We start from the raw sequence: 15,854 nt of genomic DNA on the forward strand, positions 1-15,854 counted from the left end.
TGGTCTAACCATCAAGTAAAAGGTATTCAAATACTTTCCTTGCACCATGTGAGAGTACTCAAGTAAATAATTCATTTTAAAAAGTTTTTACAATTGTTTTTTTATTTTGTGACACATATACTGTATATGCATTAGTTTTCTATATACCATTTCATAAAAAAATTATATCTAATATCTGATATTAAAACAATCTGATCATTTATATATATATATTTCACACATGCATAAGGGGTCTAAAGGGGTCCACTCTGTTTTAAGGGTTTCTTGTCACATGACAATAAAATGGCTACCTGCATGTTGTTACGCCACACCGACTTAGATTAGATAGACAAGCTTTTTTAATATAAAAAATATTTAAAAACAATTGTTTCACTGCTTATTTTCATAAGAATTAAATAATAAAATATTATTACAAACTCTTTTTATGCTAATATTTTTTTTTTTATGAATTTTCAGCAGAAATATTTTTTTACTGTCTCTGGATGGACCACTTGGAAATTGAAGTCATAAATTTAAATATAAACTGGACTTTAAGCTCCAGAAAAATATCAAAATGACTTTGAACTGAGAAATTGAATTCTGTTCAACATAGTAGAGGTTGTTTGTTTGAATTGCACTTTTTTCTGTATTTTTGAATAACTTGATCCAGACAAAAAAATTATGTCATGGCATCATATCATTGGCCCATATTCATATTCCCCAATTAGCAGTTTTATATTGAATACACTTATTACCAGGGAAATTCTCCATGAGCTACCTGGGGCTTGCTCAATAGAACAATGGTGATAGTTCATAGTTTGCTCGTGGTGAGGTTTAAACCAGCACCAAATTTTCGGATTATTAACACCCCCCACCCAAAAAAAAGCCAAAAGTGATTTGTGATAGACAATCAACAGATGTGATAATGTAACCCTTGCGCTAAGGAATTTAGGCACTATACATCTAATCATTTTCAAGGAACATCTCAAAACCTCCCTTGCCTGTCTTCCACCCTCTTCACAAAACGATAGGAGAATTGACATTGTCTCACCTCTTTCCTTCCTTAATGGGTAATACCATCTCAGAAGTTCAACAGTCAGCAAAGCCCACAGTTAGCATAAGTCCTCTAACAGGATTGTTCCCTATGGAGTGGCTGTGAATTAAAGTGCCGTATGCATGCACACTCATGACTTTGCTAGGTTCTTGTGGAAGGCACCCGAGATGATGCGGTTGATTGAAGTGAAGAGGGTAAGTGCACCAGATTGAAAGATGGGTAGAAGAGGGTAATCTCATGTGTGATGTGTGGTGAAGTGGCATATGAATCGCCTAGTAGGAGTTCCTTTGGGGCTCCAATGCTTGAGTGTCTGGGAGATTTATTTAAGGGAATGGGAAAAGGGTTCAGTGCAGGCTCGTGCCTGTTCGGAAGATTAAAGGTCATGATATTGAATGGACAATGGGCTGCCTTAGCTCTTCCCTGACTATACACTATGACCTTGGCTTTGTGCACCCATTACACAATTCAGTGGCAGCCCAATCGAATCTGCTTCTGTCGATCAATATCCTATTAAAGCACCACACAAAAAAGGTGAAGAAGGGAAAGAGAGAGGGAGGGGTGGTTGGGAGAAGCGAGAGAGAAATGAAAGTCTCCTTAAAGTTAGCTGCTATAGCTACATTTTTGTAAATGGAACTACACATAATTGTCCAGTCAATACCAGGCTGGGGTAATTTTGGAGATTGGGTCAGCCATTTTCAAATCCTCCCTGGCCCCTGCCTATCCATATAGGTCCTTCTCTTTCAGCCATTCCTGCTACCTTCTCCCCTGTCCCTGTTCTTCACTGCTCCCTGGAAGATCCACCCAGAGTTTATTTTTTCTCTGCTGTAGGGCTACTATACAGCTGGCCCCTGTATGAAGTGGGACACCATCACATGACATTTTGGCACTGAGCCAAACTCAGGTGAGCCAGAGGACTTGTATGTGAGCCAGTTTAACTGTTGCTAACGCCCACTCCGAGCCTCTCTAGAGGAGTTTGCAAGGGCCAGGGAAACAGACAGGAGAGGAAAGAAAGAGGATATGGGATTAGGATGAGGTTATTGTTATTAGTCCACCAACAAGAGCCTTGCAGAAATGTTGGCAAGCAGTAGGCTGCGTGGTCCAGTGGCAGAGACACCTGGAAATCCTTGGATGAAAGCTGGGCGCAGGCACACAGCATTAAGCCATATGACCAAATAGGGGGAGTGGATGAATTATGGAGTAGGAGAGAGGCTGCCGTGCCAGTGCCTCCATTCGTCGCCCTGACGACACTGCCAGCATGCACCGACAGCACCGGTGGGGATACGCCCACCACACTAGTCAGCACTGTGCCAACGCTGGGCTAAAGCCTGCCAGTTGGCAGTGCCATCTGCAGTGAAATGCATGCACAGGATTTTAATCTTATCATTGCTAACGGGATGCAAGGTTCTTGAGAGACTCCTTTTGTCTTCCAAAATGCAGTCTCTAAATGTTCACAGTAATAAAAGATTATAAAAGTAATATTTAGCAGTCATTTGTCATGAGGCAGATGCTTTTGTACAAAGTGACTTACAGTACACTTTTTATAGAAAATCCCCTTTAAGAAACCTGGGGTTAAGGGCACTATGATGATAGCTCATGGCCGCTCCTTGCAGGGATTAAACCAACAACCTCCTGATTGCAAGCCCTGTGCTTTTACCACTACACCACATTAGCCACCACAATGCTATTAGCTATTAGGAGTGATGTTATGTTCTATATTCTCTAACTTCTTCAACAGACTTCACCAACAAGGTCCCTGCTGCAGTTTGATTTGATGGGAAGCTATATGGTTCTACAGCTATATGACATTAGGTATGCAGTCAAGACTTTAGGGTATAGCCCCACACACTAACCCTCACTTCCAGTATGAGAACTCAAGTACTTTTGGTCTGCTGGGCAACCAGAATATCCAGACTGGAGTTGACACAACAAAAAAACAACTTCAGACCTGTAAAAACTCACCATCTTTAGACCAACTCAAGATGAGATCCCATCACGCCATGGTCCTCTCGCTCAATAAAGTGACGAGGAGTAAGGCTGCTGGGGGAGATGGGAAAGAGGGGGTGGACAGACGTCCAGGGTTTTGAAGTTGATTGCTGCTGTCTTTGTTGTCAAATGCTTCAATTTGAAAATCCGTCCCGAACAAAAGACAATTTTTTTCACTCTTCCTCCTCCTCCTGCTCTTTTCAAGTGAATAGCCTCCCCAGCTTATGTAGATGCTTTAGCGGGCAGTGTTTGGGTGGAGGGGAGGAGAATGTCTGTGTGTGTATGTTAAGAGGGATTGTCAACCCTTGAGACAAGAGACAACACCAAAGAAACTCGACCACATCCCGTAGAATCATCTTTTTGGTGTCCCAACATCAAACTTTCTGTAACTTGCAGGTTTTCGGTTTAAAACCTGGTTTATCAGTTTATCTGGGCTCACCTTTATGGACTAAGCATGGACTTTTATTGTCTTTATATAAAGTTAATTATAATTAGTACAGACTAAGGGGTCATTCAGACTGAACGTGTTCTTATGCTAAAAAAAGCTAGACGCAATGCATATCACAGGGCAATGCATCTCGAGAGATGTTTTTTTTTTCTTGACACGCCACACACGGCACTCCTGAAGTTGCTAAAGAAAAAGCTGGGAGCACTGCAACAGCCAAAAATTGTCTGTTTAGTGCGTGTTTACATATGAAACAAAATGGGGGGAAACATGTTCGGTGTGAACAACCCTTAACCCTACCCTACATAGAATAAAAAATACATTTTATACTGTATTTTACATTATGTATGGCTGATTTTAACTTTTGAGGATTCCAAGTTTACAATGGAAGGTTTTGTCAGATTTAGCTAACTATTGAGGCCAGTTTTGTGTGCAGTATAAAGCTAAGTGAAACATGCACACTTAAAAGCTGCAGTGATACCGCCATTCCTCTGCACTAAAGGCACTAAGTAAATGGAATAGATTGAAACATTTTGCTAATGTACTTTGTGCCCAGCAACTTGAAAGATAAAGCAGTAAAGATCAGAGATGGAGAGAGAGAACAGACGGAAAGGAGAGGAAAAGAGAGAGAGTGAGATCAATGCCGGCCTGATAGCCACAGGCTTCATTTGGAATCCTCCAAGCGAAAGCACTTGATAAAGCCTTTAAGAGGTAGAGACTGCGGATTACCTTTATGATTGATTTCCATTCCAGTCAGACAGACTGCAGTGTGGTCATTTTTCTACCTAAACTGCAGCAGCAGGGACGGCCACTTTCGGTGTGAGAGTGTGTTTGTGTGTGTGTTGAGGGCCGGCTGAGTTACTGCAGCCCGGTGCCCAGGTTAGCTCTCACACAAATTACTTCACATTCCACTATTAGCCATGCAAATGCAACCAGCTTTACTGCTCCTCGTAAATAATCAGCACTGCCACTTCTATTTGAGGGTAGGACCCCCCACCCTACTTAAAAAAAAAAAAAGTTAACAAAGAGATGATTCAGAAATTATAGCACTTCCTCCCTCACTTCCGCCTGTCTCACTTACTGCTTGGCCAACGTCTTGTTGGCCAGCATGCAAACTCTCTCTCTCCCTACCTTGGTCCAACTTGCCCCTTTAGCCGTGTCCTCTTTCAATGTTAATTAGGCAGCCCATTACCGTGTCTATCACAGTCTTTCACACTGTCATCCGCCTGACTCTCCCCCTCCACACTCACTCTCTCAGCCCGGCCAGGTCTATTAGTTATGCAGGACCAGAGCTGCTCTCTTACACATTTGTGCTGTCCTCATCAAAAAATAGTGGTCTCAGTCACCATGCATATAAAAAGGCATCACGGCTTTATGTACTGTATGACAAAGGCAATTGATAGAGAGCCGCGCTCGCCGATGACCTACAGAAGGAGAGTGGGTGGGATTTACAGCTTTTGGCGAAATGGGGAGAGAGTTTTGTAACAAGTAAAAAATGTACGTAAGATGAGCCCATGTGTAAGTGTTTAAATAGTGTTTTTGGCATTTTTGCTATTTCTATTGAGAGATTGTAGAGATAGGACATTATGGGGAGAATAGAACGGAACAGGGTCAGGAAATGGTGCAAACCAGATTAAAATATGTCGCCAGCATGTATACTACGGCTATGTGCATGAACCACTAGGACATGGTGGCTTATCCACTCTTTTTCATGTGTTCCATGATTCATAATGGAAGATTGTTTTAATTTCCCAGTCTCCAGTGTTTTTGCTCTCATCGGCGTATGTTCTAAGCAAATAATGTGATGTTTAGTGTATTACATTTGTATTACTTGTCAAAAAAAGCATGTGACTCCATAATGGTGATAATTTAGAGAGTCGCTATGACCACTTTTTGGCAGGGCCTCACCCATCAATGTTTAAAGAGTGGGTGGATGAAGTTAAGCTATGAACCTAGGTGAGTTACGTTCATATCATAAACTACTTTGAGTTGTTATGACAGCCAACAACTGCACAAGTTGAGCTTGAACTCATTTTTACTCCAACTAACACTTAAAATGGTTGTTGTTCTCCATCTGAAATGCTTGTATTACCAGTTTTTACATTACTTCTTGGAAACTGGAACTAGAAACAGTCCAGCGGCAAATAGAATCATCATGGTGTTAGTCGGCCTAGATGTTAGTCAGGAAAACTGTGCATAGGAAATCACATTGTTGATTGAGGTTTTTCTCCATTTATGTAGATAGGGGCTGTAATTGCATGACATGAAAATAGCTTCCCAGGTGGCAAATTTCCAAAACATAGGATGGCAGGGGAAGAGTCTATTAGTAAATCTAATTCATTGTGGGTGTGTGTTGTGGGTGTTTTTTGTGCTTAGGTATGTTTTTTCTGTGTTTGTGTGTGACAGCGCCCATTGCAGCAGGATCCGGGCCCAACTTCTCGTTGGCAGACTTGGACAGCTCTTCCTACTACAGTATGAGCCCCGGGGCCATGAGACGCCCCCTACCCAGCACTTCTTCTAGCAGGTACGCACTCAAAAGACACACACACACACACACACACACACACTCTCTTTCACTCTGAGTCTTAATTAATCAGCCGAGGCAGAGATTGATGGGTTGGCTGAGCGTTGGAAGAGGCCGCAGGTGTCTGAGCTACACAAGCTTCCAACATATGTGTGTCCACCTGGAACTTCCTCCCTCTGCCCCCCACTCAGCCTACGGGCCAGACACACACACACACACACACACACACACACACACACACACACACACACACACACACACACACACACACACACACACACACACACACACACAAACACACAGCTCCCCAATGCAAGACTCCACCATGTGGCACCCCTCTTCCCCTCACATGAGGTGTGTAGACAGATGTGTGTATTTTTGGACACGGCTGTGTGCACAGCTGAAATGCATCTTATAAACGGTCCCTGTGATTTTTATGTGGCAAACTTCGCTGTCACTTTTTCGCAACACACCATCTTGAAACTTCAAAAACATAGACATGCATAAACATACAAGATAATATTTAACATACACTTACTGTATATTTAGGTGTGTTCAGTAAACGTTAGGTCTGCCCACATGCTTCAGTGGCCTCTTCAGCCAGGCCTGCCAAAGCAAACATCTGGAATAAGGACCCTGTGTGTGGCTGCATGCTAGAAACTAATTAAGTGATTATGAGTGAAAAACACCAGTAGGCCTTACATTAACAAATAAATGTCAGAGCTTAACTTTCAGCAAATAACTCTCTCTCACACACACACACACACACACACACACACACACACACAGTCAGATGATAGTAGACATACCACAATCTAACATACACTCAAGAAGAGAGGACGCTGGTAGTCATATGAGTGTGTGTGTACGAAAGTGTGATGCATGTACTTACACTGTTGGAACTTGTAAATATATAGGGAGAGCGAAACATTTTTAAAAAGACTTTACTTACTAGAAATCTAAAAGTGCCTGAAGTTGAGGAAACTTATAAACTGTTCATATAAGAGAGGGAGATCATAGTAGCTCTACATGTTTGTTAAAGGAATTCTGGGTTCAATATGAGTTAAGGTAAACTGACAGCATTTGTGGCATATTGTTGATTACCATAAAGATTAATTTCGACTTGTTTCTCCTTTTCTTAAAAAAAAGCAAAAATCGAGGCTACAGTGAGGCACTTACAGTGAATGGATAGTGAAAGTGAACGTGACCAATTGTTGGAGGGTTTAAATGTGCGCTTGCATTAATTCTTCTGTTAAAACTTGTGTAATATTTGAGCTGTAAAGTTGTTTAAAATAAAAACATTTACAGCCATTTTAGGGTTTACTGACATGACATCATCATGGTAACAAAGTTTTAAAATTGGCTATAACTTTAAATGGAAAAGTTTAGTAAGCGATTTTATCACACTAAAATGATGTTTACACACACATGCTTTGTCTTGTGGTTATACTTTTGAAAAAATTAGTATTTTAACAACAAATTGGCCCACATTCACTTCCATTGTACGGGCCTCACTGGAACCTCGGGTTTTGCCTTTTTTAAAGAAAAGGAGGAACGAGCCAAAATTATTTTATTATTAAAAAGACAAAATGAACTCCAATTTGGCACCATACACTTTGTACACTTTATTCTGAACAAATGTTTTCATAATCTTTTAATAAAATGTAATAACTTTCTTCGTCTCTGACAAGAAACGACTTTTCAGGCGACGTAACCAAAATTTTGATCGGAAATGGTTGTTAAAAACAACAGCAGCAACTGTTTTAAACAACATGTTATAAAAATGTCAGTAAGCCTCAATAATTGGCTTAAACTGCAATACAATGAGAACACGCTAAATTACTGACAGGTCAAAAGCATCAGAGGCCGCGGCCCGTGGACACATACAGAGTCTAGACTAGAGCTGTCACAGAGATATCTCATGACACTTATTTCAGTAATATCTTTCAGGGAGTTGGAAAAGTTGTTGCATACCTTTCCATGAAAAAAAATAGCTTACAGCACCTTTAATACTTAATAGTGGAGTCAACTACTAACATTAATATTTCAGTGGTGGTGGTTTTAACAGGAGATGCAATTCTCAAATTAATTGAGAGACGCAACTTCTTGGAGAGCATTTTTGCATGATTATAGCTTGCTGTGCTTAAAAGTGATTAATAGTCAGAACAGTAAAACCCTCTGCAAGTAGTTTAGTCTCTTTAATGCTTAAGGTTTAGTCTTTTTATGTGCTGCTGTTACAACAATCAATGTGCCGCATCAACAGTACATTTCATAACAATCACTTTCGGATGTAAAATCCTCTGCTGTGAGTAATATTCCCATATTTGGGAGTTGCTTTGGAGAGATTAAAATCATTTGCTGATTCTCTCTGACATTGCTTGATTAAATATTTGCAGTAAAAAAGGTTTATACTGATTGATGTCGTGAACTAGATGTGTACTAGATTATCTTGCAGTTCTGCGCTTTTAAACGTGCAGCGAGGATCGCCCTGAAGCACTGCGGTTAGGAGTACTGAGTTTTAAGCACACAGGATGCCTCTAGTGGCGGTTATGTTATGAAAATTGTATCTACAGACGCTTTCCTGACTGGGTGGGGTGCCACCCAGGAGGGCAGGACAGTGAATGGGACGTGGCAACCAAACTATGCTCAGCTCACATAAATTAGCTAGAGCTCTTGACTGTATGGAAGGCTCTAAAATGTTTTCTGCCCCATCTTCAGGGGCATCATGTTCTATTGTGCTGTGACAATACTACAGCCATAGCACACATCAATCACCAAGGAGGGATGTACTCCCCTCAGCTTCACTGCCTAGCCCACAAAATGTTGGTATGGAGCAGTCAGCACTTCCTGTTGTTATGTGCAACTTTCCTGGGTGTATTGAACTCAGTGCAGATCTCCTGTCGAGGGGGACACTCTCTAAGGAGAGTGGCAACTCTACACCCTCATGTTGTGTGCATGTTATGGGAGAGGTGTGGTCGGTCTTCCGTCAGTCTCTTCACCTCTTGCGAAAAGGCCATTGTCCCACGTTATTCTCACAAAAGACAAAGACGCTCCCTTTGGTGTAGACGCACTAGCACACCCATGGCCCAATGTGCTGCTCTGTGCCTTTACTCCACTCAGCTGATTTTTCCCACTCTAGCCAGGGTGAGGGAGCAGAACTTGACACTAATTCTCATAGAGCCCAGATGGCCCAAAGCACTGTGGCTGGCAGAGATAATATCTCTCCTTTATGACCAGCTTTTGTCTTAGGTGAAGGGAGAAATATACCACCCTCACCCAGACGGGGTTGTGCTATGGGCCTTGCCCGTGAGAGATCCAACCTGAACACATTGGGGCTTCCCCCTGAGTTGGTCACCACCATATAAAATGGCAGGGCCTCATCCACAAGGTCTATGTATGACTAAGTGGTAGGTGTTTGAGAAATGGTGTAATACACACCATCTGGTGTCATAGTGTTTAGTCACTGAAATACTATGCTTTCTACAAAACATTTTGGAATACGCCAAATCCTTTTCTAACATCAAGTTTTACCTGGCAGACATTTCTGCTTGCTGCATTGGTTTCAATGACGTAGCAGTAAGGCAGCACCCTCTCATTCGTAAATACATGAAGGGTGTTCACCATTCTGTGCCATTTACTAGAAAGCTTGTTCCTGAGTGGGACCCCTCCATGGTTCTGGAAGCTCTGTCACAGCACTATTTCGAGCCCTTGGAGAGTATTTCTTTAAAGTTGTTGTCTTACAAAATAGATATACTCCTGGCGCTGGCATCAGCCAGGCATGTCAGTGATCTGCATGCCCTGTCTGTTTGGTCATGGAGAAGGTTTCTCTCAGACCCAATTCAGCCTTTATGCCTAAGTGCTTCCCTAAATTCACAGGGAAGGTATTAGAGCTCAGCACTTGCCACCCACCTTTCACCTCTCTGTAACATTAGAGGCTGAATGCCTTTTGGCCTGTACAGGCACTCCACAGGTATTTGTGTAGGACATAGACTATCAGAAAGAGTGACCAGCTCTTTGTCTCATGGCCTTCCCCACGTACAGGTAAACCTTTATCAAAACAAGTCTTTCCCATTGGCCTGTGGAAGCAATATCTATTTCATATTGCTCTAATGGCCTCCAGCACCCCTTAGGCCTAAGGGCCCCCTCCACGAGAGGCATGGCTGATTCCTGGGCCCTGTTTCAGGGAGTCTCTCTGCAATGCATTTGTTCAGCTGTATTATATAGGATGTTTCAGGAACCGCCTTTAAGTAGGAGACCATCCTTTTGGTTGACAGCATCTCCCTGTGAGTGTATAGGGCAATTGGGGGGTTGTCCATATCTTTCCATAGGTGTAAGAGACTGATAGGTTACCTATTCTGTAACCCCAGTTCTCTGAAACAACGAGTAGAAAGTTACACTAAGATTGCCCCTCTTGCTTCACGAGAAGCAAATATCTTCACTGAGGAAAGTAGTGCGTACAGGTCCATTTATGCCTTCAGTTAAGGGCAGGGCCTTATGGCAACATTAGGCATGCACTCCTGTCTGTCAAGCCAGACTTGTTGCAATTGGATGCTTCTGCAGAGGTCAGGTGTGTATGCCCTTCCCATAGGTGGATCTCTCCACTCGATGTTTCAGAGAACTGGGGTTACAGAATAGGTAACCTATAGTTTCGCACATCTCTACTTTACAGACCAAAATATTGGCCCCTTCACACACAAAGCATGCTGGGACAGCTGGCGACATCCTCTCTAGTGAATGCACACACATTTACAGAATCCAGACAAAGAGAAGAAAGATACTCACTCTTAAACAAAATGACCATAATTACAAATTCAAAACATTGGTTTCTTTTTTCTCTGGATTTTCTGTCCTTACTCAAACGACTGTCTCACTTTCTCTTTTTTCATTGTACAGTTCTGCAAAGCGTATTAAATGCATGGAGGATGAGGTTGACAGCCCGGGAGAGGAGTCCTACTACCCAGGCCAGGGACGCTCACCTGGCAGCGGCAGCCAAGCCAGCAGCTGGCATGAAGTGGAGCCAGGTAACTATCCACCCTCTAACCCAGCTTCCCCAGCACTTCCACACACACACACACACACACACACACACACACGTTGTGTTTCCATGTTTTATGGGGACTTTCCATAAACATAATGGTTTTTATACTGTACAAACTTTATATTCTATCCCCTAAACCTAACCCTACCCCTAAACCTAACCCTCACAGAAAACTTTCTGCATTTTTACATTTTCAAAAAACATAATTTAGTATGATTTATAAGCTGTTTTCCTCATGGGGACCGACAAAATGTCCCCACAAGGTCAAAAATTTCGGGTTTTACTATCCTTATGGGGACATTTGGTCCCCACAATGTGATAAATACACGCTCACAAACACACACACACACACACACACACACACATTCACACACAGTGGGTTGCGGGTGGAGAGTGAACTTATGATCAGATCTGGTGTGTGTGTTTGTGCCTCCTGTGCTGTGCGCTGGTTGTGGGACGGCAGCATCTGTGTTGGGATTATTTCAGTTTTTTGGTTGTTTTTTTAGTATTTCTGATCCGTCCCTTCCGGTCTGATATTTTGGAAATGTTTTTCTTTCTTTTGCCCACTTTTTTTAAGATTTATATGCCCCCCCAAGTCCATCTGATCAGAAATTCACCTTAGAAGGCTTGTAGATACAGACTCATTTCACTTAAAACCCATGTGTCTCCTAATGATGCTAACAGTCTATGAAGGATCCCAGAATACAGCGTATAGATGGATTGTGTGACTGTGTGTGACTGTGTGTGACTGTGTGTGTGTGTGTGTGTGTGTGTGTGTGTGTGTGTGTGTGTGTGTGTGTGTGTGTGTGTGTGTGTGTGTGTGTTTGTGTGTGTGTGTGTTTCGGTGTACATAGTAAGCAATACTTTAGGGTCCCCAAAAGTTAATCAGATCTGACAAAGCTGCTTTTGGGGACATTCAGGAATATCCTCATCTGGAAATATGATTAATAAATAAAGTAAATCATGTTTTTTATTTTTATAAATGTACAGAGTTAGGGTGTGTAATTAAAATTAGCTTTATATGGTAAAGCCCCCATTTAGATGAAAACATGTCGCCAAGTAAACGTGTGTGTGCAACTTGTGCTGAGTCATCCAGGACCACTGATTGTATGTATGTGTCCAATGAATGCCGCCGCATTGCCACAGAGCAGAGGACTGTAAATCTGTCCCACTAGAAAGTGTCTTCAATCAGTCTCTCTCTTAGTATTATAAATAGATGCTGCATAGTGGACAAAAATACAGTACGTGAGTCCCATATTATAGCCAAGTCAATACAGAACTAAAGGAAGGCACCAGAAGGGCATGATAATTGTTATATAGTGTGGTAACACACAAAGTCGAACTTTATAAAGCTCCACCTTCAGCTTTGACATGGGTGTTCAATTCTGAATTAACTCCACCATCTCTGGTAGGCATGGAAATGAGTGATCCTAAATCCAATTGCACTTAACGATTTCGGCTTCTTAATGATTACATAAATTATTCTTTTAGGCCACGTCCACTCTAAACGCATTGATTTGGCTACATTTACGCCTCTCATCCACACAGAAATCAGAGGCTTTCGAAAATGCTCTCCATAACCACGTACTTTGGAAAATGATGATGTTAGGAAACTGAAAACGGAGATTTCAAACTTAAACGGTATAGTGTGTACATGGCCTTAGTACTTCTGAGATGGTCTTGCAGGACTGAATTAAACCTAACACAGTAACTGTTCTCAGTTATTTCAAGTTATTTCCGCACGACAAAAGTGATGACTTGCGGTTCAGTTCATTTGTTCGTAAAACAGATTGAAAGCGATAACTCATGAGTCACTCTTGGTTTGGCTTATGTTTGTTGTTGCATGCAACCATCGAAGATCATACAATTAAATGTTGTGTTGTCTATTTTCTAGTTTTCAGTCTATTTAGGCCACGTCCACACTAGTACATTTTCGTTTGAAAACGCATTGATTTTGCTATGTTTACGTCTCTGGTCCACACTAGGATGGCATTTTCCTCCACCGAAAATGGAAACTTTTAAAAATGCTCTCTAGTACGGCATATTTGAAAAAGGATGACATTAGGAAACTGAAAATGTTTTCAAAAGAAAGCTGAATAGTGGTGCAGGAAACCATTTACTTGCAGGAAATGACGTAGGAATGCAAATCGGTTGTTGAACCCTAATCCCAACACTAATCCCAAAGCTTATCTCTGTTGACCTATCTCTCGCTTTACCTCTATGATTCACATGTAGTTTTGTGATAGATCAGATTTTATCTCCACATCCCGCTGAGCCGCCCACTCTCCCTTTTCCCATTAATGTAAATGCAAATCCAACCTACTGTATAATGAGAACTGTTATCTAATATCATCCCACACCCAGGAGGCCGTCTGCTGTTTATTTAAAATTAACTTTTATGTACACGTTGCTGCGGCTAAGCCAAGTCTGAAGCTAAGCGTTTATTCTCCCAATACGGCAGCTGATTTCCGCCTTATCGCCACCTTCTTCTCGTGACAATGTAATGGGAATAGCCCCAGCCACTGACTGTTTCGGTTTCAGACCGGTATGTATGGAAGAATACAGACTTCATTTAAATAGAGGGAAGGACAAATCTTGGAATAAGACTTCAAACAAGTGTAATGACTAATACACGTCTGTAAGGAACAAGTGGAGGTCCTTAATCCTAGGGTATTCTTAGTTTTTCTACGTGCCGGTACGTCTTCTGCACAGTCGAGCATTCTAGCCTTTCAAAGTATAATCTTTTGACCGTGAGACTCTGGCTGCTTTGTGAAATATGCGGACTGTCTGCGAGTCTAGAAAACTGTGCTTAGTCTAAACGTACTGTGCTGATGATTAAATTTGTGTCACAAGCACTGTGCACGAGACGTAGCGGCACATGGAAAACCAAAGTATACTCTGACCTTTAGGTAATCCTTCGATGAAAGCATAGATAATAAATGCTCAAAGCATACTCTGTGCAAGTACGTGAACACAAATGCTTCTAGCTACGCAAGCTCAATTGTCAGACCACATTTCATAACTCAACACAAGTATGCATTGCATTCTCAGTAGGGCCACAAGGGATGCTATAGGGGGTGAGGTTTTTTTTTTACTGCAACCGTATCACAAGAATGCACATTAAGTATGTTTAACAGAAACGAGTGTTTGCAATGCATTTCCATACTTGTGAATAGACTATGATTCTGGACTAAGAGTACATATGAGCTATGTGTATGTGTGGTTGTGTTTGTGTGTAACCTGATCACATGGCTGTTCTGGCAGGTTTGCAGACAAATCAGGGTACAACATATCTGACATGAATAGTTGGATTGCTTCCACACCTCTTATTCACACTGCCTCTGTTCTGTTCTTTTGTCCCTCCTTGTTTCCTTCCTTCTCTTTCAAAGCTGGATATAAACTGCGTGGCTCGCTAGCTAGTTCGTTCATCTCAAGACAAGGTAAAACTACATCAGTGTTTTCATCCTACCCCATCTCACTTTCCCTCCCCACCCAAAAAGGAGCTTGTTTGTTGTGCCGTCTAGTTTTGTTGTTGTTGTTTCATTTCTTTCTTTTGTTGTATTTTGGTTCAGGTGATACCCCCGCCTTTACCACAAAAATGTAATGAAGAAAAACGACATACTCCCTGCCCCATGAGACCCCTGTGATTTGTATGTGTGCATGATGTCACCCATATCCATAATCAGTGCATCTGGATCTGTTTGCATTAAAGTGACGTGTCTTTCTGATTTACGGACACAATGTATGAAGAAGTTGTGGTATTTTTATATGGATAAATATTTTAGGGAAGTGCAAATCTACATACAGTGCATTCAAAAAGCATTCAGTAATAATTTGCATCAATCTACACTCCATACATCATAATGACAAAGCCAAAATGATATTTTTGATAACTTTGCAGATTTATTCAAAATAAAAAACAGAAATATCACATTGGCATAAGTATTCAGACCCTTAACTTAGTGCTTAGTTGAAGCACATTTGGCAGCGATTACAGCCAGTTTTTTGGGGTATAATGCAACAAGCTTTGCACTTTGGATTTGGGTTTTTCTGCCATTCTTCTCTGCAGATCCTCTCAAGCTCTTGGATGGGGACCATATGTTGACATCCATTGGGTTCATGTTGGGGCTTTGGCTGGCCCACTCAAGGACATTCACAGAGTTGTCCGTAAGCCACCTTTGCATTGTCTTAGCTTTGTGCTTAGGGTTATTGTCCTGTTAGAAGGTGAACCATCGGCCCAGTCTGAGGTCCTGAGTGCTCTTTACCAGTTTTTATCTTTAGCTGTGTTCAGCTTTCCTTCGACTCTGACCAGTCCCCCAGTTCCTGCCTCTAAAAACACCCCCACATTATGATGCTACCACCACCCATGCTTCACCGTTGGGATGGTATTGCGCAGATGATGAGCGGTGCCTGGTTTCCTCCAGATATGATGCTTGGAATATAGACCAAACAGTTCAAACTATCTTCGTTTCATCAGTCTGAGAGTCCTTTAGGTGCTTCTTATGTGTCTTGCACTGAGGAGAGGCTTCCGTCTTGCCACTCTGTCATAAAGCCTAGATCGGTGGAGTGTTGCAGTGGTGGTTATCCTACTGTAAATTTCTCCCATCTGCACACATGATCTCAGGAGCTCAACCAGAGTGACAAATGGGTTCTTGGTCACCTATCTTACCAAGGCCCTTCTCCCCCGATTGACTTCTTCCATTTAAGAATTATGGAGGCCACTGTGCTATGAGGAACCTTCAGTGTAGCCAATTTTTCTAACCTTCCCCAGATCTGTGCCTTGACATAATCCTGTCTCTGATATCTACAGGCAGTTCCTTTGACCTCATGG

The 15,854-nt window shown here is 41.9% G+C and overlaps 1 protein-coding gene across 5 annotated transcripts in view; it reads left to right on the forward strand.

Moving 5' to 3' along the window:
- nfia (nuclear factor I/A) overlaps positions 1-15,854 on the forward strand; it is a 209,017-nt gene that overhangs the window by 156,954 nt on the left and 36,209 nt on the right. For 4 of the 5 annotated variants that reach the window (XM_052123535.1, XM_052123537.1, XM_052123536.1 and 1 more), the window contains exons 5-7: positions 5,868-5,985; positions 10,879-11,006; positions 14,413-14,463. In XM_052123535.1, coding sequence (XP_051979495.1) covers positions 5,868-5,985; positions 10,879-11,006; positions 14,413-14,463 — 297 coding nt within the window. The remainder of the gene's footprint in view (positions 1-5,867; positions 5,986-10,878; positions 11,007-14,412; positions 14,464-15,854) is intronic. The other variant, XM_052123538.1, reaches the window with a different exon arrangement.

This window comes from Xyrauchen texanus, chromosome 50 (genome assembly GCF_025860055.1).
Source record: "Xyrauchen texanus isolate HMW12.3.18 chromosome 50, RBS_HiC_50CHRs, whole genome shotgun sequence".
In the NCBI taxonomy this organism is placed as follows: Eukaryota; Metazoa; Chordata; class Actinopteri; order Cypriniformes; family Catostomidae; genus Xyrauchen; species Xyrauchen texanus.